The sequence below is a fragment of the Zea mays genome, chromosome 2 (assembly GCF_902167145.1).
Source record: "Zea mays cultivar B73 chromosome 2, Zm-B73-REFERENCE-NAM-5.0, whole genome shotgun sequence".
Taxonomy (NCBI): domain Eukaryota; kingdom Viridiplantae; phylum Streptophyta; class Magnoliopsida; order Poales; family Poaceae; genus Zea; species Zea mays.
Window position 1 is genome coordinate 190,069,048 of NC_050097.1, and position 21,584 is coordinate 190,090,631.

The window sequence follows — 21,584 nt, forward strand, 5'->3', positions numbered from 1 at the left end:
GTCTGAAGATGTCTTTGATAACAATTATAGCTTCCTGAACAACATAATTAACTTTTATCTTAATCAGCTCGAGCAAAACGCTGATGCACCTTTCAGCAGCTCTCTCCAATTTAATTGCACATCTCCCAATCGCACGAACAACTTTCCGCACAAAATCAACATTAACCTCTGTGGCATACTCCTTGAATTCCAAGAGCACCTACAAGAAGCTCTGTCAACGCTTGAACAGAGAGAAGTCACCTAGTACCAACATAACTCTTAAGTCTCTCATAAGATAAACATGTCCAACAGATTTAGCAATTGAATTTCAAGTATAGGTATTAAAACAGTCCCTAAAATGCTTCTCTTGTCAATTTCTGTACTTCTCTATTGTATGGGGCCATAGATAAAAATAATAAACCAAAACTGTAGCTGAAATCAAACATGAGCTAGAATCAACAGTAGCATGGGAGTTCCACAAAGGCAACCAATGTACAGCAACCCATAGCCTCATGATGTGCAACCACAAGTTAACCACATGGGAGTTCCACAAAGGCAACCAATGTACAACAACCAGCTAGGGGTAGATTCTTGAAAGTAGAAAGGTGTAGTTTAAAGTTATTCTCCTGATCTCCAGCTACAAACACTGAAGAGGAACCCGTTTAATCTTGTGAAATGCAACAATACTCCCTTGATAATTCTAGAGTTAGAATATGGGTTTAACATAAATAAGCATACCTCATAGCCAATCCACCTCTGGGTTTGGTTTCCCTTCCATAAGAGCTTCAACTGTTCTTGTCAAGGCCAGCTGCCTACCATCTGACAAGAGATTCTTCACAGCGCCAATGGACTGCCCATACAGCTTCTCTGCCCAATCGACGATGTTGCTCTTAGTTGCTGTGCCTGAGGCAGCTGCAAATTGGGTATTCAATAATGCCTTTATCCTCTTCACATACTAAAATGCAGACATGTCAACTTCTGATTCCCGCAGAGCGGCCTCAACCTGCTCCAGCTCAGATGATGGTGGTGTCGCAAAGGACAGCAGGTAGGTCACAGCTAGCCGAAGCTTATCTTCCTTGGTACCCTTCCCTCTGATGAGACTCAGCAGTGTATTCCGGTCGACAGTGCCACTCACAAGCATATCATTTTCACAGCTGCAGTATCCATCCAGAGACCTCTCCTTGATATGCCCAAGCAAAGATGTTGCAATATTGGTGTGCTTATCAATCATATTCTTCCGCTCTGTCAGTTCTGGTAGTGAGTTCACCGCATTCATGAGATGCTTAGTGTTGCCAAGTAGATCAGTACCATCAAACTCAACCCCAACCTTGCCACCACCAGTATGCTGGTTCACCTCATCCACATCCTGCTTGTACTTGGCAAGCTGCGCTTCGATTTCCTCAGCAACTTTGGGGAATGAAGACCAGTTGTTTGCCACCCAGAATTTGTCAGAGTCATCCAATTCGTACTTCTCTGCCGGCAACTTCAGCTTGTTCTTCTTCAAGCCAAGCACGTCGTGCACCAATGGGCGGTAGCTCCAGTCGTGCTGCACCCCTACAGACAGCTCAAAATTCCTGTCGAAGAGGCACAACACAGGGCGCTGGAATGACGTGACAGCGGCAGATGCAGCCTCCGTGAAGAGGTTGGGCTTGGCGAGTAGGTGATCGCGGAGCCGGGCGTCGAGGGCGCCGGCCACCATCTCCGCTGGCCCGCCGCGCGCACAACTGATGACAGGCACAACACCGAGCGTGGCGACTATGCAGAAGAGGCCCAGCGCGACGGCGTCGACGAGGGCAGTGATGTCGGCGTCGGCAGCGGCGGGGTCGTTGAGTGCGACGTAGGCCCGGGGTTGCGCTAGCGAAAAGAGGTCACATACACTATCTGAATATCTGATAGCCGCCAACAGGAACCGACCATCACTCCTGAAACAGAGAAGAAATACAGTTTGCTATCAATTTGCCAAATGGATAGTGTATGTAATGATGTTCTTCAACGAAACATGAAGACTCAAAAGGCTGACTTGAGATAAACAAGCATCAGAGGTCCTCAAATCCAGATAAGCACCACTTGGTTTAATGCAGCTCTGAGGATTAAGCATTAACTGCGTCTGTGTGATAAACAAAAGCTAGCAGCAAAATAATCCGCTGAAGTAGAGAGGCCATTCACTCGTATACCTGCATGTACCGAAAAGTACAAGATGTTGCACATCCTAATAAGTAATAACTAATATAAAGATGATGGTTGTTATCAGTTACCACAGTAGCTCACAACAAAAGTAACTTAGTAAACTACAGAGAGTCTAGCAATCAAGAAATGTGGTAGAGAAGTTAGTGATTACTAAAACAGTAAAGTGGCATGAGAATCAAGTTAACATCAATTAAAAAGGACTATCTCCCTCCACCACTCCATATGTATCATGGAGTAAATCAATGTTGTGATGGCACATGACACATTTCAGGTTGGATGGCCTAATAAATAAGCAACACTATGAGTAAACAAACACCTTGACTGCAGTAATGACATCCACCAATACAGGACTGTTGTGCATATGTGTTATATTTGCAGCAAACACAATATGACGAAAAACAATCAACAGTTGGATACCCGTGTCTAAAAGAAAATCCTACAGCTAATGGAATCTGTATAGCCACAATCAGACACAGACAAAATATCAAGAAACTTACCAACTGATTCTCATTTTTAATGGACAGTTGGTTCATGCTATCAGACAACAATTCAATTACAGATGTGCCATCTGAAACAAAAAAGGTAAAAAAGAATCAGTATAAACCAATTGTTATAACATTACAATTTACAAGAAAGTAGCTCAAAGAGCTGAGACCTCACCATGTGGGATGTTAGGTGCATCGGTTGATGAACTGCAACCTGCAGTGTTTGCTGGCCGTAGACCATTGATGATTTCAAAGAAATTCTGCAAGAATTAGGAGGGAAAACAAAGGTGGTTCCTTAGAAGACAAACCATATAAGATACGTTTCAGATTCAAAAGGAGTTTTGCAACAGGTATTCCGTTAATTTACCTCATTGGTTATGTTACCAACTTTAAATGCTCCCATATGAAGCTCGTGCTGCAGGCAGTAGAGGAGGATGCAAAGATTTGTAGAAGAATATAAAAACTGAATCATAATATGATTGAGGTCTTGGAGAATTATGATCACCCTCAAATTTAATTACATTTTTACCCCCTGCACACAAATAGGATATGAGGAAATAATTAAGAAAATGGCTAGCAAGATATGCAGCAGAAATAATCGACTACCAATCTCCATGTTATTTGTTAAAGAAAAAAGTCCAAATTACTCCCCTCACCTATGGACAATATTCACATAACCCCCTAAAGTATTTTTTAGTTTATTTTACCCCGACACTCTTTTGAGTTGGTTTAATTTACCCCTTAAATTTTTTGTCTTTTTTATTTCTTCATGTACAAACCAAGTTTTTATTTCAAATTTTGTTGGTTATCAGATATAACAGCATAATTTAGCCTAGAAAAAATATATTATATTTTTTATAATTATTTTGATAGGTTATGGATCAGATAAGATAATAACTTTAATGGTACAAAACTAAATATAAAATAATGATAAAAAATTCTTAACATATTTTTCTAGAATAAGTTATGATGTCCTTAATCACAAAAAATATAAACTTTAAATTCAACTTGTATATGGAAAAACAAAAAGACAAATCTTTTTATGGGAGATTTGACTTACCGTGTGTCTAGTTTGTTAGAACCTCCTTGTAGACGATGTTCTTGGTATATGTCCCACAATCTACTGTGGGATTCTTTCTTACACCCTTCCTCGACCTCTTCTTCCCACCGACGGCTGGGATGGCAAGGATCATTATGTTCGAGCGGGCTGTCGCTCTAGATAGAGCAACATATAGTTGGCCATGAGAGAACACTGGTTCGGGCAAGTACACGCCAACATTGGGAATAGTCTGACCCTGTGCTTTGTTAACTGTCATTGCAAAACTAAGCCGTATAGGAAATTGCTTTCTTTTGAACTGGAAAGGGAACATCTCGTCATCGGAGGGACATAGAGGTATACGGGGCAGGAAAATCCGTTTTCCAGCGTACTGACCTAGTACAATTTCTGCGTCAATGCTATTTCTTTGGAAACCACGAACCACCAGCCTGGTGCCATTGCAAAGTCCATTCGCAGGGTCTATATTCCGAAGCAATATAACAGGGCACCCAATCTTGAGCTTCAAAACATGCGGGGGCAGCCCATTAGGTGTCAGCGTGTTTAGGAACTCAGGTGGGTAGTAGTTATGGGGATCATCCATGGCGCTATCGAAACTATGGTACACCATATGCTCCCCTTGAAAACGATCGATCATCTTAGCATTTATCATATCCACCCAGTCGTTCCGCGTTGACAGTATCGCCCTTGAAGTAATGTAGGTGGAATCTGACATATTTTCGTTGAGATTTGGGAAAACGAAGTCTATTAGATTGTCAAGATCATTGTCACTCCCACTATAAGGCACGCATACCTCGTCAGGAAGACGGATGTCGCCATCACTATTTGTGACCTCAGTTCCACCACCTACGCGCAGCAAATACTCCGCAAACCAAGGGTCGTTTTTTGCCCTCATATTGCTAACAAGCTTTAAGTGGGACATAGACTCCCATAGGTAAGACATCCGTAGCGAAGAAGCGACCACTTGAGCCCTTGACCCTTTACGAACAACAGGCAAGACTTGTCTGAAATCCCCACCGAAGACAATGGTTTTACCACCGAATGGTAGTTCGGGCCGACCCATTATATCGCGCATGCTATTGTCAAGTGCCTCCACGACTTGTTTCTTGGTCATAGAAGCCTCGTCCCAGATAATGAGAGATGCTTTCCGTAGCAACTCTGCGGTTCCACTCTGCTTCGTGAAGCTACATACACCGCCATCGTCAATAGTGAGAGGTATCTTGAAGCGTGAATGGGCGGTTCTTCCTCCAGGCATTATGGAAGCCGCAACGCCAGATGTAGCTGTTGCCACTGCAATTTATCCCTGGTTGCGTAGCGTCGCGAGCAGCACTCTGTATAGATAAGTCTTCCCAGTGCCACCAGGTCCATCCACAAAGAACAATCCGTGTTGATTAGTGTCAACGGCGGATAGAATCTTATCATAGGCAGCCCTCTGTTCCTCGTTAAGAGAGTCTTTGAGAGCCACATCTCCCACTGCCGCTTCGATACTTTCCTCCTCGTAAACCTCCCTAGCAGTACCAATAGCATCGTCATACGTGTCGATGATAGGAGGAAGAGGGAATGTATTTATGTCCTTTCCCATTGATTGCAGCATGTTCCTAATGTCAATCAATACCATCTGCTCAACATGAGTTTTACTCTGACTCCTGTGTTGATAGTCCTCTGACATAGCATCTAGGTGTTTCTGCCAGAGTACCGCCACGTCACTTGGCTCACAGTACACCAATATTGTGGCAAAAAGTCGTCGCGGCGCCGATGGCATCTGGAAAAGAGCACGTTCAGTGAGACAGTCATCCAGTGTGTTGTCCGACTCAAGCAGTCCCCTTCTCTCTGCTGCCTCACAAAAAGTCGGTAGCGTGACACCATCTATTGTCCTTAGATCCACATAGGAGGTGGCGCCAGTCACGTGGTTTAGGAGAACACGGAGGTAGTAGCGCTCCCCCTCGGCCGGATGAGCAGAGATTATTCTACCGACTTGTTCACCCGTATCTCGTTTCCTCCGTTGCCATACTTTGCCCTTACCACTCTGCCAAGTGTACCACTCAGGGAAGTCACGATACAGGATGCCCTGAGCCTCCTCGTGTAGCATATTTGCCTCAAAATATGCTGTGAGCATTGACCTATCAGCACCTGGACGGTTGACGACTCGCTCGACCATTTGGCGCTCGTGAAACGCCACCATGTGCATGTTTGGAAGATGGAGCTGCAACTGCATCACAGGTGGAGAGTTCTGACTAAGCTCAAAGTCGTATATCCTCCATAAGGCCTCTGGAGGGGTCACCCACCTTGCATCTCTGTACTGCTTGATCTCATCTACATCATCATCTGCCTTGCTCGCATCTCTCATAACAACAGACGCACGATCATGGCCTTTGTATATGTACTTGAACATGTATTTAACAGCCTTGATGCTCCCGCACGCCTCAACATTGATGTGACAGTTGAAGAGCCGAAGGAGGTAAGGGTTGTAAGGGACAACCCATCTATTGTCCAATTCGAACCCTCGAACCTTTTCCTTACGCCCATCGTCACGACGTCTGTAAATAGGATATGAATCCTTCCCTTGCAAAGTTGCATCACAGAAAGGCCGGGGGTAATGATTCTTGCATGATGCACGACCCTTAGTGCATGGGCAGATAGGATTTAGCGACCCGCACGGGCCATGCATCATATGCTTGATAACCATCTTTCGTAGTTCAGGATACTTTTTGTCTGGGATCTCGGCTGAGATCAAAAGGTCATACTGCTCAGGGCACGTGAGCTTGTACTTCCTCTGCATGATTAGTAGAAAATGGGCATGGGGCAAACCCCGCTTCTGAAACTCCACGACATAGACGTAGGCCCGGACCTTACCAAGAATATCATGTTTAGTCAGCCTATGCTTTAACTCTTGTAGCTTCGCGTGAAAGACACGCACTACAAGATCCGAACGATCTTGTGGTGTCTGCCCAGGGAGAAGCTCCGTCCTTATCTCATCCCAGTTGGGGTTACATGTCATTGTAAGAAAGATGTCTGGTTTCCCAAACTTCCGCACCAGAGCCATAGCATCCATATACCGACGTCTCATGTCACGAGGACCGCCAATAAACGACGGTGATAGCACAGTTCGCTTCCCAACCTTTTCTGCTCTTATGTCTCCATCTAACATACTATCAACCAAGCCCTGGTACAGGTCAGCTCGTAACCGGTCCTGGTTCTTACGTATGAAATCTAAACGGGAGCTCTCAATCTTGATGTACGTGTCGACTGCGAACTGCTGGAAAAGCCGCTTACCATGAAGTATTGGATTGAATATCCCTGGACGAATCTGGAATTTGTAGCAGTAATAGTCACGTACGGACACACATAGATGATTAGGAGATTCTGCATACGTAAGGATTGATTATTTTGTGATGCCGAAAGGATAGTTAACAATGTGTTATGTAAGAAATATCAAAGAAACAACTAACCAGCATCTTCATCGTTTGCATTACTTGCCCTATGCGTCGCACGGTATGCATCCACTTCGCCCATGGATACACCAACCTTTGGTATGTTTGTATGCCATCCAAGTTCACCTCTAGGGAAGAACAATGGATACGATAGTGCATCGTAGCATCCATGGTATGAGCGGATGTCGTGGCTTGACCTATCCTTCCCATGTAGCATAACGCTCTTGCTGAACTGGCCTCGTCGTTCGCTCCCCTCGATCCAGACAGCAGCGACCTCTGAAGTGAGAGGCGTGTTATATGTCTTCTGGTTCAACGTTTGGTCAAGGTTCAATGTGATACAATAGTCATCATGGTTCTCAACATGGCCCATGCTCCTAAGGTGCTCAGAATACGGGTTTTCACGGAGTATGCCAACTAATTGTTTAATAACATCTTTGTCTTTCTGTTGACATTCTTCGCGGCACTTACGGAACCGATGCTCGAGATTGGGATCATCATCGTAAAAGTAAAGCTCAAGGTGTTTATGCTCCGCCCCACCTTCCCTACCAAATGACTTGATATTGTGGTACATCATGCCTTGTGCCCGGAACGTGTATATACCAGAATCTCTCACATTAGTTGTCATACTATCGAGGCAACAATACAGTGAAGTGAAAGAGAAATGGCCATTAAAAAACCTAATGTTATCACGAAAGTGTCTAGCATCAGAGTCTGTACTATCCCACAACCTCCGGAGCTGGGGAGGGGTCTCCAGTGGGGCTAGCTCAACCTTCCCACCACGACAACAAAACCCAGGTGGCTCATACTCAAACTTCTTCGCAGTGCAATAACCGCAGTTGGGAACTGACTTCAGCATATGTGTTTCTTCAGGCACGTTACTGTACACTTTGTCATACGGGTCAGGCAAATCAGTGGCAGTAGATTCATCTTGAGTACCATCGATCTCGATGTCCTCGTCGATCTCATCATCTAATATTTTTTTTAGAAAAACAACGATTAAGACACGTGTAGTTATATAAGTCGTGGTATCATAATAAAAAAAAAGAGGTACGCACATTGCCCAACGAATAGGTATCCATCGTTCTCATCATCATCCTCATCCTCTTCGAATATGACACCCTCATCATCATCACCTGAATCGTGAAAATATGAGCCACGTAAAAGGCAAGGGCATCTAGGGTGGGTGGAAATGTAATGTGAACAAAGATTTTTAACAAGTACCATTGGAAATGAACTTTGGCTTCGTATGTGTATGGTCCACTCCTTGTTCAACCATGCATGCACTCACACGTTTAGTCGGACTACATGCTATCGTCGTCGTGCAATATTCATTTAAAATTGGTAGTAATTACCATTGTTGTGGAGCTCTGCATTCGGATGGGGCTGTGTCCAATCGTCTTCTTCCATAGCGTCACAAATAGTATCCTCGGTCACTGTAGCCACGTTCCTTGCAATGCCGGCTTCAAATTGTTGGTTTCGACGGCCTAAGGGTCTTGTCTCAGATAGCACATGATGTCTACGTCTTAGTGGCTCAGTAGACATATCGAGTGAACCAACATCCTTAGTCTGTGTTGAAGTTGGCAGGAAAGATGTCATGATGAATTCAGGGATAACCTAGTCACAAGTGGTAACTGAGGATCCATATGGTTCAATTCCATATGTTGTAGGACGTACAACCTCAGGGGTATATAATGGGTCCTCCATGGCGATGGACTCCTGATTCAAAGTGTCACCCTGCAGTGCTCTACGTTTTCTGCTGCACTCTTTGTTAGCATCTTTCCGTCTTGGTGTCTTATTATACAACCTATGGCGTACACGTCTAGACTCCCTCTCGACGGGAGTCATGTTTTTGTACCGCTCACTAAAGTAGGCGGCCCTTTTCATAGTATGCTTAGGTATGTTATCAACAGTTTCATGCACACAACCTAGAATAAGGCATGTCTACGTTTAACGGTTTGAAGCCTGCTGTTTTTTTGCATATTTAGCCAAGCAAACAATCATGTACCTGGTGTCAGAAGGTCTTTACTTGTGATAATGTTGTTTGCCTGGAATGTCTCATTCCTATGCAACCAATCGCTGTCATCATATGCATCCAGATTTACTTGTTTGTCTCCACCTACATTTAGCATTTTAGCATAAGTAAAGAGTTAACATAATAGATAGTGCAAATGTGACAAAAAAATTGTGATTGTTATACCTGCAATGTCTTGTGTTGACAAATTTGTGAAATCAATGGTGCTACAGTCTTCTGGAAAGCTAACCAGCTCACATGCCTGGTCTGTATTAACGTCTTCTTCATATGTCACCCATTTACAAAAGGCTACACATCAACTTTGTATAGTACAAACATGTAGGTATAACAATAAAAAAATTAACTTTTCATCACCTCTAGATGAGAGTGGCTCTATCGATAGTCCTTTATTTCGTTGACGTGCTTCACGACGCTTCCTATTTTTCTCATTCTTTTCTTCAACAGTCATCGCAGCATATCTTTCCCTATCCCTTTGCCTCTTACGTTCCTTAGCATCGACAATTGGTCCAAGCGAGTTCGATTCATTTTGATTACCTACAATGCAACTTTGTGGATTAGTGTCCGTACTTAATACGTTTTGACACGCATGTAATAAGCTTTATACCTGTAATGATGGTGTTTGATATGTCTGTGAATGGTGTGCGACCAGCATTGTATCCTATCTGATCCATAACAAGAAGAGTGCCCTACAAAACATGAGAACATAAACAACACTAAAAGAGGGTAGACAATCGGTAGTCCTTTTATATGTGCTCATCCAGTTAACCAGATATAGCTCTATCAAACAAAACAAACAAGGGTAACAAATATATAGAACACACATAAATAGAATCTGAAACGAACAACCAACTGCAATGATTAAGAAGCTTTCTTGGTATGATAACAAGCAAATAGAAATAACTGGAATGGACTACCAAACTGTCGCTGGACATGATATAGAAAAACTATAGACAACAACTGTTAGATAATTCACCATAATAGATAAATTTTGTTTGGACATTGTAAATCTAACCAATTATCTTAAAAACCCTAATTCCAAATAGGTTATTAATGTAAAGCTCCAACTAAATTATCTAAAACGAAAACATAAAATTGCATTATGTTTCATGTTTATACATTGAAATAATAGTCTTTTAAAAATGACTTTTTAGATTCATTTATATTTCCTATATATAGATTTAAACAACAACCTTTGGAGTGACACATTGATTCTTAGATGATTTCAGCCAGAAAAGTCACTGTAATGCAATAATAGACCACACTCTATGATGACAAGAACATTGATGCCTAAAATACAGGGTAAATATTCCAATCCTAAAGCCATGTTATTTCTACAATCAGAACGACACAAATCCAATGGTGGTGCCTAAAATAAAAAAGGCTTGTTTGGTTAGTGCCCAGCCAGCCTTTTCGCTTTTGTCCTAGCTTTGATTTACAAATGCAGCCGGTACAGAGGAATTCCATGTGTTACCTTGTTAAGAAAAGAAAGCGCCGACTTGGATTTAGTGTTCAGAAAATGAAAACCATCAAAGCAGAAATTTAAACTCACAACAGGTATTGCTCCTTTTCGTTTTCATTTGCATGGTGATTTTAAAATTCGAATCGTGTTTGATAGGGCCAAGTTATTAAGCATGCAGTTTATTTGATTCTGCTTCGAGAGTTTCTTGTTTCCAGGATTATAGTTGCACATAAGTTGAACATGTAGTCTAGGTTGTGTCAAGCGATCAGTGTTTTCAACTTTTGATGATGGCTCATGGACACACCTTCTGTTCCTTGATCTTGTAAACAATATTTCCTAGGTGTGTCTTTGTTGATGCTGGAGTGGCAGATATTGACATTGAAACGAAAAGGAGAAAAGAAGAAATCAAAGCAAGAGAAGCTCAGAGTTGGGCAGTTGAGGAGCATGGAGATTTGGCTCTTATCACTGTTTAAGCTCCCCAGGTTACCGTGAGTGAGAAGGTACCACTGAGGCCACCAATGTTGCAGGTATGACATGCAGTATGCTGAGTGCTTTTAGTGCCCATTTTCTCCTTTATTGAAAATTTGATATGTTATCTTCTGTTTTCATAAGTGTTACTTGAAGTTAATGTATAATAAGAAATTCTGGACGTAATCAACATGATTCTTTTCTTTTTGGTTACTTTGAAAACCATATATAACTTCATCATCCTTTTGGGCTTGCTTGCATATCGATTTGCTTTTTTCTTTTGGCTTCATCCATGATCTTGCCTATACCCTTAGAAAATACCTGCATATCACCCATTTAAAATTAAAGTGAAGAATATGGTTCCTTACACAATTTTCTCTTATGTTGTTGGAGTAACCTGGCTATCTATAACTAATTCACTACTGTTTTGTATATCAAATTAACCTATGTTGTCTCATGTCAAGTGCATATCATCTCATGGACATTATAGTCTTGTAAATATTCGCATATAGGTATTTTGATGTACTACAATGGAATTACTAACCGCCTTAGTATGCAGTGCTATGCAGCTTGGTATGCACATGTTCCCGGATTGAAAATTCTGGCTCCATATTCTGTAGAAGATGCTCGATGTTTGCTGAAAGCAGCAATCAGGGATCCAGATCCTGTTGTGTTCCTCGAAAATGAACTTCTGTATGAAATATCTTTCTGTGCTCAACTATATTCTCTATGTTCATGTGTTCTGTCATCCTTCAGCTAACCCAATCCATTCTACAATTCCTAAACATGCAATAGAAAAAAACTATCCTATTTCCTTATGCAAACATCTGAGTCTGACAGATCAATAGTTACTGCAGCTCTAAACAGTTTAAACCATCAAACATTATGAACACAAAAGGGAACATAATGTGATGGCAATAACAGGAAGTAACTGATCCAGTTCATTCGAGTTCATGAACACAAAAGAAAGAGACTAAAGAGAATAGACGTCGTATTCCGCAGCACAAGGGAGGCGGGCACGCAGCAATGCTGACCTCGTCGAGGTGGTCGGCAGTGTTGATGTCGGAGCCGGTGTAGACGAGGATCTTGAGGCAACCGTTTATTTTGATTGGGGTGATTTGGTTCAAATTCAAACTAAAGTTATTTTAACGATTCCTGTTCTGAACATCGCTCTAGGGAGTCATTCATTTCTGACATCTTACTAGAAGATTACAGTATGAAGTGGTTACCCAGGAGATACAGATTAAAATGTGCTTTTGTGCAACTCATTGATGGATTGGGAAAACAGCACTGTGATGATTAAAACTGTATATGTTCATATATAACCTTTCTGGGTGCTGAAGGATAAAGTGAGAAGACCTTCAAAAAAACCACGTGCAGTCAAGCTCACTCATGTAAGCACGGTTCTAATTCACAATGGTGGCTAATCTACTATGATGTTAGCTGATTATCATCATATTTGTGCTCTTATACAATATGGATTATCAAATTCTCTCCTTCAGTGTTGCACGCCATTTTACATTGTCAGTGGGTGATGACCGAAGTAATTTCTGGCTTACCTTTAGATGGACAAAGGATCATCTAAATGTCTATCAAGAATAACCTCTGTATATAAGTTGCTGATGGTTAGACACAAGGGTGAAATATGTGGTGAAAGAGAACTTCTGAAATCCATAATTCTCTATTCATCAGTTCAGTAATTCATCCTTATAGCTCCTTCCAGTATTTTTGCTCTCATAATAGAGCAATAAAGATATGATGAAATCACAGAAATGTAGTCAAATGTACTACAGTTCACTGTAATGTAAAAATTACTTCAAATTAAAATTTATTTATTTAAATTGTTGATATCTGGTGATATTCTATCAGAGCAAAACATTCATCCTTATAGCTCCTTCCAGTATTTTTGCTCTCATAATAGAGCAATAAAGATATGATGAAATCATAGAAATGTAGTCAAATGTACTACAGTTCATTGTAATGTAAAAATTACTTCAAATTAAAATTTATTTATTTAAATTGTTGATATCTGGTGATATTCTATCAGAGCAAAACATTTCAGCCATTATCTGGTGATAATCACAGAAAGAAGTTTTTATTACTATAAAGCATCAGCTTCTATCGTTCTACCATCGCTTTGGGCGACATCAGTGGGAACGGAGCCACAGAGGCACGCGAGCGGGGCATGGGAGTGTGGACGCTGATGTTGCTAAATTAATGTAGTAGTATAGATTAATAAATCAGACAACATCACACTTCATCCCATTCAAATTCTATGATTAGTCACACCTACAAGGGGAGGCTAAGGTGACAACATAGCAAAATTGGAAGCAGCATATTGGTCCTGGGAAAAACAACTTACATACCCCCTTCTTATTTTTTGCATAATTCATCTCTCACATGGACAAATAAGTAAAGTGCAAAACTGGTTATCTGTCAGGGTTTGCATGAGCACCAGATTATTACAAAATGACGAAAATAAGTTTGCATGAGCACCATTATGTGATGCATCTAAAAAATATTTCTCACTGTTAAATGAAGGGCAGCAATTCAAGGAGAAGAGGACACACTATCCCTATCATTTTGTGGTGGAGGGAGCTAGTGTTCTCCAGGTTGTGTCATCTTAAATTGCTATGATATAATCGCATAGGCCCTTGTGATTGCCTCCAACTCTGTTGTTGCCTTTTCAACTGCGACTATAAGCTAAATCTTTTTAGCTACTGCTAGTAGCTAAACTGTTTTCTATGGCCATCAATTATAAACCCAAAGCTAAGCAAAACTGCATCAGCAATTTGCCATGGCAGTGATGTCGAACTGATACCTGGTAGGACAAGTATGGTAGTAAATGACCAATAGATCACAAAGGACATTCTAGTTTCAGTGTTTTGATACTAATTGAAGCACAAAATGATACTGCGATATTTTCAAGAATACAAACAAGATAAAAGGAACTAATCTAGTCTGGTCCAACCTTGAAATGGTACCCAGAGAAGATTTGGGCCTAAAAGCAGGGCAGATAGAAGAATGAGGAAGTGGAATGCATATAGTCCGATGACAAAATTCTCTAGCAAGCAACTGACTGTGGTCTAGCTATAGGGATCCATGGAGTCCTGGTCCTAGTCCTTGAGCACGCCATGAGGGTCCTTGAGCATGTTAAATATATTCTGCAGAATTAAGGGAGGGGACAAACGACAAGTTCGGGCATAATCTAGGTTGCTTCTTTATTGTGATGTTTGATTTGATTGTATATGATTTTCATCCTCTCGAAAATTTAAAACTTCTCTTTGTGAAATATATATTTTATTACATGCATGCAAGATTTGTGGAATTTGCTTGGGTCCTGCTTTTTAACAATTACTACCCCATTTTTTGTGTCCCTCATTAGAAGTTTAACACAAGTAGGATCATGACTTGACATAGGGAAATTAAAATAGCCCGGTTCATCCACTTTAAAACGTCATATTAAATTGTGGCAGCTCCATGTTACTCTTTTGTGCTAAACGAGGAAAAACAGCAGGGTGAATAATCCATATTTCATCAAAATAATGAAGAAAAAAGATTTACCTTCACTGCTCTATCAAGGCAACCACTTTAGGTAGATACTCATACCTCTTTCACCAAACAGAAATGGATTTTTTTGGCGTACCAGTTCTCTTTGTTCCACCAAACAAGCATTACTAAGCAAAGATCCAACATAGAAACGCCTCCTTTCAACAAAATAATAGGTAATATTCACATATCGATAGAACAAGAAAAGAGGGAAAGAAGTCTTGTACCTACGACGGCGGTATGGCGCCCTCAAAGAGCAGCGCGCCGGGACGGTCGACGGCGGCAGGAAACTTGCTCCCGACGCAGCTGACTCCGCGGTGGTGAGCTTGGCGCGTATGCGGGGGCAACCGACGGCGGTGTCCCAGGCAACGATGGCCTCGAGGAGGGAGGTGAAGGGGTCGCGGTAGGGCGAGCCGAATGATTCGAGCGTAGTGGGGAAGTGTGCGTAAGGGGAGGGGAGCTGGACGGTGGGGCGTAGAGGGGGCTAGAAGGCGGCGGTCGTGGGGCGAGGCGGGGGCATCGTGTGAGGGGGGCGCCGGGGCGGGGGCACGCCCTCTGAGGAGTAGTGATTTAGCAGCAGGCGAGGAAGGGAATCACGGGGTCGAGAATGGAGTCCTTGGAGGTGGCCCCGTCGGAACGAAGGTGTGATTCCTCCAGTCGCGACTCGAATCGAGGTCGGAGGCAGAGGGGGAAGCAGTGAGGGCGCCGAGCGCGGAGACGAAGGAAGGGAGTGGGAGTGGGTGATGGAAAGGGGCCGACGGTTGGATTTCTGGTGACGATGGAGCCGGGGCGGGGGCACGAGTGTGGACGCTTTACTTACGGTCTTAATAGAGTAGGAAAGATTACTCCCTGTCCCAATTCATAAATTTTTGACTTTTTCAATAAGACGTGTTCAACGAATTATAAATTCGAGACGTGCTAAATGAATTATAAATTCGAACTCGAAGGGAGTATTAGTTAAATTATTTTGAGCTCTACTTTATCTAACCAGATATGAATCATTTAAACAGTGGAAGTAGCTATATACAAGCTTGTGGGTGCACGATATAATAGAATACCATTAATATATGCACCCACTAAATAATACTCACTCCGTCCTAAATTAAAATTTATTTTACCTTTTTATACAATAATTAATGGTTATATATATATATAGAAGTGTCTAGGATACCGATGGTTACAATGTAGCGGTGAAATAACTAAATTAAAATAACAAAATTTATGTATGCCGATGATCACAAATGTATTACAAAACTTTTTTCATAACAATATAACACACATTTGTACATAAATTATCATGGTATTATACGTTCACATTGCAACGCACGAACACACCTAGTATATATATATAATAATCATCTATATGAATATAGACATAAAAAATATAAAGTTAAAACTACTACTATTTTAAGACGAATGGAGTAGCATACCACTGAAGTGATCGATTTTTCGCTATGGTCTCTAATATAGTAAACGTAAAAACGTGTCGCCATAATGCAATTTTAAAGTTCCGAACTCTTTCTTATGTACGGGTTTCTATGGTTTATTTTTTTGAAAATATCCTATAGATCATTTTGCTAAATACAAAGTGTTGAGCTCTGTTCCACCAAACAAACAAATCGAAGGCCAGAGCAACGTTAGGATGAGCTTGAGCTAGCTAGCGCTGGCTAAACACGATTTTCAATCGACACGTGGTGATGATCGACCGAACTTGGGGAAATTAAGGCATGGATATATTAGAGATCTGTAGCATCATTAATTGAGATGACGATCGAAGAGTATTCAGCGAGCCACTGTTCATTGTATGTGGAATATCCACACCCCGGGGGGGGGGGGGGGGGGGGGGGGGGGAGGATCTGCCCTCCGTTACAATGACAAGGGCTGTGTGTAATAATGTATCATCTGAACTGGTCCTAGTAGTGTACAGTACTAGTGTACTAACCTCCCCTGATTCACCGTCACCTCTTAACTGGGCATTTAATAAACACAGTGCATTTCTCGGATTAGCTTTCGTGTCACATATATAAAGAAGCAATGCAAAATTTCAGCATCGATCGATCAGTCGGTTGTCTCCAGTCTTGGCTCCGTTTTGCATGCCCATACGTCGTCATAACTCGTAACTGGATCGATGCGCGTGGACGTGGTCCACAGTGCCATGCCGCTGCCAACCGTCCTTAATCTCAAGCGGATGAAAGACGAAACTACAGCATGTGTCGTGAAAAAGATAGATATAGATGGATACACATAACGGGCTAATTGGATAGCTGGACGTGCCAAACCAGGCTCGCGCGAGCATGGGCGCTCATGTACGCGCGTTTTGGCCGTATGGCCGGGTGCAGTCAAATGTCCTTAAAAATGGTTGGTTTTGCATCGTTACATGGAGTATGTAGTCCATATTTTCTGTGTGCATACAACCAAACAAATACTCATATATAGTCAACGCATATGGTGACTTAGGATAATCACTGACATACCATCCAACGGCGACCGGTCAGGGAAATCTCCGGCGGAGATCGGGACGTATCGTGGTCCTGGTCCAGGAGCAGGATGGTCCAGCATGCCTTGCTGTTTACTCAATGTGTTGGACCGGTGAGGAACCTACACGGTCACGGAGGCTGAGTTAATTTCTGTGTGTCCTTGCTTCTGATCCATGCATTCGTGCGATCATCCAACGACACGTGGCTATCTGACGGCGAATTAAGCTCACCTTCAATTCAATGCGTAGGGAGTACGATCTTCTCTCGGACGGCGTCAACTCAATCAAACCCGCTCTGTTTTCGTGCTGCAGTAGAGAGATTAAACGCTTCTGGAGGTCCTACATTATTTCGTTAGCAACACGGCTGTACAGATGAAGATGAACAACGATTGAGCGTCATGCATGAACAACACCCCCCGTTGTCGTAGCTGCAAAGATCAGCGGCAGATCTCTCGAACGGTTTTACATATATTCCTGACGCTTACATTCTTTTTTGCGGTTCCGGCCGCGGCCGGTCCATGGTCGATGACCGACCGGCGATACGCATGCAGCGGCGAGCCGACATTACCCAACAACACTATCGTAGCTCATAATTCCGCAACGGTTTCGAAACAAATAACGGGCGATTTTTTTTAGAATTTTTTTTCGAAAAAAACGCACGTCTAGATCGTTGAAAGACTTAATGTCGTTTTTGTATCCTCTTCTCGGCACCACAACGAGGTAACACATCTCGACGCCATATGTTATGAGATCGAGGTACGTTCTACGCTAACGGGCGAGGGCTGACGCAACATCGACCTTAGCTCGGCACCACAGATCTTGTCGCCGAGCTAAAAAGCCCTATAAATTGACTCTTTGCTAGCCGATAGATAAGAAAATTAGTAAGTAACTAACTAACTAAACTAAAAATCTGAAAATTAAAAACCTAGTGATACGGCGAGCGGCAGTGCGCGTCGACCGATGAAGAGCCGGTGTGCGCGACGAGTGGCGGCGGTGGGGAGCAGTGGCAGCCTCGGCAAGGCGACGGCGACGCGCCCCCCTGAATTAGGGAGCTCGGGGACATCAGCGACGCTCACGAGCGATGGGCGGGTGAACGATTTAGGGGTGGCGGCACCGCTCAGGGGCGGTGGCGGAGTAGCACAGCCTCACGAGTGGCAGCTCGTAGAGCGCGGAGAGGCGGTGTGATGGAGGAGCCCTCGGCGCGGTGACAACGAAGGCGAGAAAGAGAAGGGCCAGCGTGGCTCTAGACTTTCGAGCTCGACGCTAAGATCTATGGTGCCGAGCTCGGTGACACGTGAGGTGTCACGTCGACCCTTTCCTGCCAGCGTGGAATGTAGCTTGATGCCATAGCCTATGGCGCCAAGACATATTACCTCGGCGTTATAAACCGTGTCGCCCAACATAGGATTCAAAAACGACATTAAGACTTTCAGTAGCCTAAACGCGTTTTTAAAAAAAGAAAAGCTAAAATACAATTAAAAAAAATCCGGCAAACAACGGCAACAACCACCTCTTCAGTCACCAAACGTGTACTAGTAGTATTCAAGGCCAGGAGGGCGGCCGGACCCGGACGGCGGACACCGCCACATGCAGAATTGCAGATGCAGTGCAGCGACGAAACTGCTCCGGACAGAAACGGTCCAGCGCCTGCTGCATCTAGCGTTACGGGTTGCGGCTCGATCGCGAGATGTAGGGCCTGTTTTGTTCGTGGCTAACTACGCCACACTTTGTCTAAGGTTAGTCGTTCAAATTGAAGAACTAACCTTAGGCAGAAAAGTTAGGCAAAGTGTGGCAAATTAGGCAGGAAACCAAACATGCCCGTAATGTAACACAGCAGACAGCACATGATGATTTCTTCATCCTGCCTGCCTCATCCGTGCGATTGCAAATGGAGGCAGTGGGTAGTGGGGCAATTGCCAATTGGGCAAAGACGACATGCACGGATGGACATGGACTTGACGCGAGATAATAGGCAGTGAATCGGCCGGCCGCGCGCGGAGACACGGCCACCGTCTCCATTGATGGACGGTCAACTTAGGGCATGTTTGGTTTCAATTAGTCCTAGAACTAAACTTTAGTCCTAAGACTAAACTTTAGTCCCTATATGTTTGGTTTTAGGGACTAAATAGATTCTAAAGTCATTAAATACACTATACAAAGACTCAAATACCCTTAGAATATACTCATAATATTAGTTATCTATAAAAAAGGTAAGGGCAATATGATAATTATGGACTTTTAGTCTCTTTTAGCACCTATGTGAAGGACTAAAGACTAAATCATTTTAGTCCATATTTTAGTCCTAGTGTTTGGCAAAAAAGGAACTAAAAGGGACTAAAAACTAGAGACTAATCTTTAGTCCCTCTAACCAAACACCTCCTTAGCTTGTCCTGTCGGCCGACTTGCCAGTCGCTTGCACCGATGAAGGAGATCGAGAAAGGACATGTGCTTCTTGCCCTGGGGCGCATCCGAACGAAATTCATGGATCACGCACACAGACACACACACACTCTAGTAGGGGAAAAGGGGTCGCTGCATGAGACTGACCGCAAAGGCTGCCCCTAGGCAGCCCCCTCCCCTTGCATGGCGCGTGCAGGGGGCGCTCCACGCGCGCAGCGGTGCCCCCTGCACCGCCCCCTAGCCCGCCGTCCTCCTCTCTCTCTCCCTCAATCTAGCGTGCTACTGTTCATCACCCTAAACACTGTGCTGTGGGTCTACGAGTAATTGTTAGTAGATAAAAAATTGATAGTTGGTATAGAAAATGATATTTTATAGTGGTAGTGGGGTATAGGGGGAGTATTTAGGGGGAACCGCTGCGGGAGATGGAAAAATAGGAAGGAAAAGTGATATAGGGGGAAAAATTTAGTGGTAACGGTTGCGGATAGCCTGAGTATGGGAAAAAAAGGGGCACAGTGTAAATGTACAGCCGCCTACGTATAGTAGGGCGGTAGAGCACGTACTCACGCGCATGCATGCACCGGCTGTGGCTGGCTCCAACAAAAAATTGGAGCTAGCAAGGTATGCCGTATGCGGCGGCTACAGCAACAAATGTATCGATCAAGGCTCCTACATCTTCACACGAGGCAGCTGATGCCCAATTACACAACGCTACGTACAAGAGCATCAGCAGAGGCCATCGTGTTCGTGTCGTCGTGTCCCGTCGGTACTCGAGACGCCAACGACCACCGACGCGCGCGCTAAGCTAGCTAGCTCTATGGTAACGATCGATCGATCGATGGAGACTGCGTTCGTGTTCGTCACAGCATGTCGGCGTGGGGAAGGAGCGCGTACTGCCACGGCGCGTGGCGGGAGGCGGCGGCGCGCTGCAGGGACTGCAGCTGGGACTTGAGGAACTTGACGTACTGGATGGCCTCGTCCAGCATGGAGGCCGTGTCCATCTTGGTGCCGCCCGGGACGAGGCGCTGCAGGGCGCGGATGCGCTCGCTGATGCGCTCCCGCCGCAGCCGCGCCGCCACGCTCTGCGGGTCCTTGGACACGCGCACGTTGCGCCGCTTCGGGGCCCGCCGCACCGCCGCCTCCGGCTCCGGGCCCGTAGTCGTCTGATCCTCCACCGGCTGCAGCGCGGCGATGCGGAAGATCGCCTCCCGCATCGCGTCCGCCGACGCCGCCGCCGCCGACGACGGCCCGGCCTGCAGCGCGCCCCCGTCCTGGAGCTGGAGGTGGTGGTGCTCGAGGCCGCTGGAAGTGGCGGCGCCGTACACGGCCCGTGGCGGTGCGTGCTGCTTCTTTGGGTACCCGGTGGCGGTGGCGGTCGTGGTCGTGGTCGTCGACGTGTGTGGCAGAGGCGAGAAGCTGTGGGGACCTGCATGGTGGGTCTGCATCGGGGATATCGGCGGCGAGGCAGGTGCCATCGCCGACTGACGATGGCCGTCGAGCGCGGTGAGCTGCTCCAGCTGGAGCATCGTGTTCATCAGCTCAAGCTGCGCTTCTTCCGGGCTGTAATAATTCAGCAGGTCGAACTCCATCAGGTTACGGTGCTGATCGAGCTGGTAGAACTGGTTAGTGATCAGCTCAAGCTCGACCGGTCCAAGGGGAGCAGCTAAAGCTAGCGGCTACTAATTCAGGAAGGTGTCGAGGTTTTGCGAGCGCTCCGATGCTGCGGATATATGCCTGCCTCGTTGGAGCGCTGTAAGTGAAGATGACTATTTATAAGCAAGACCCCTACACGAGTTCTTGGGTCGTTTGCATTCTTGGCAGTAGACTGGGCGACCGCTGTTTCCTCTTAGCATCAGCAGCACTGACAGTTTATTTTTGTTAATTTTTTTTTTAAAAAAAACTGCGGTCTGTTCTTTTCCTCTGCTCCTTCCTGGAAACTGGAATTACACCACGCACGCTGAAGACATCGCGTGAAAAACTTTCGCTTTCTTCAATTTCCGCGAAAACGACATCTCGAAAGATGCCCGTGAAGGAACACAGACCAGCCGAGCTTGCAACATTATATAT

General features: G+C 44.3%; 3 protein-coding genes across 3 annotated transcripts; all 3 read right to left on the reverse strand.

Annotated features, from left to right (window-relative positions):
* Positions 1–733: 733 nt before the first annotated feature.
* On the reverse strand, positions 734–2,159 carry LOC103649158 (SEC1 family transport protein SLY1-like). Its single transcript, XM_008673491.2, has 3 exons — positions 2,154–2,159; positions 2,000–2,062; positions 734–1,927 (listed from the first exon to the last, which is right to left on the reverse strand). The coding sequence occupies exons 1-3, from the start codon at positions 2,157–2,159 to the stop codon at positions 935–937; spliced, it is 1,062 nt and encodes a 353-aa protein (XP_008671713.2). The 3' UTR covers positions 734–934.
* A 1,559-nt stretch (positions 2,160–3,718) lies between these two features.
* Positions 3,719–4,819, reverse strand: LOC118476255 (ATP-dependent DNA helicase PIF1-like). The gene has a single exon (XM_035965088.1). The coding sequence runs from the start codon at positions 4,817–4,819 to the stop codon at positions 3,719–3,721; it is 1,101 nt and encodes a 366-aa protein (XP_035820981.1).
* A 15,165-nt stretch (positions 4,820–19,984) lies between these two features.
* On the reverse strand, positions 19,985–21,245 carry LOC100217048 (uncharacterized). Its single transcript, NM_001143420.1, has one exon. It carries the CDS (start codon positions 21,104–21,106, stop codon positions 20,378–20,380), a length of 729 nt encoding a protein of 242 aa, NP_001136892.1. The 5' UTR covers positions 21,107–21,245; the 3' UTR covers positions 19,985–20,377.
* Between the last annotated feature and the right edge of the window lie 339 nt (positions 21,246–21,584).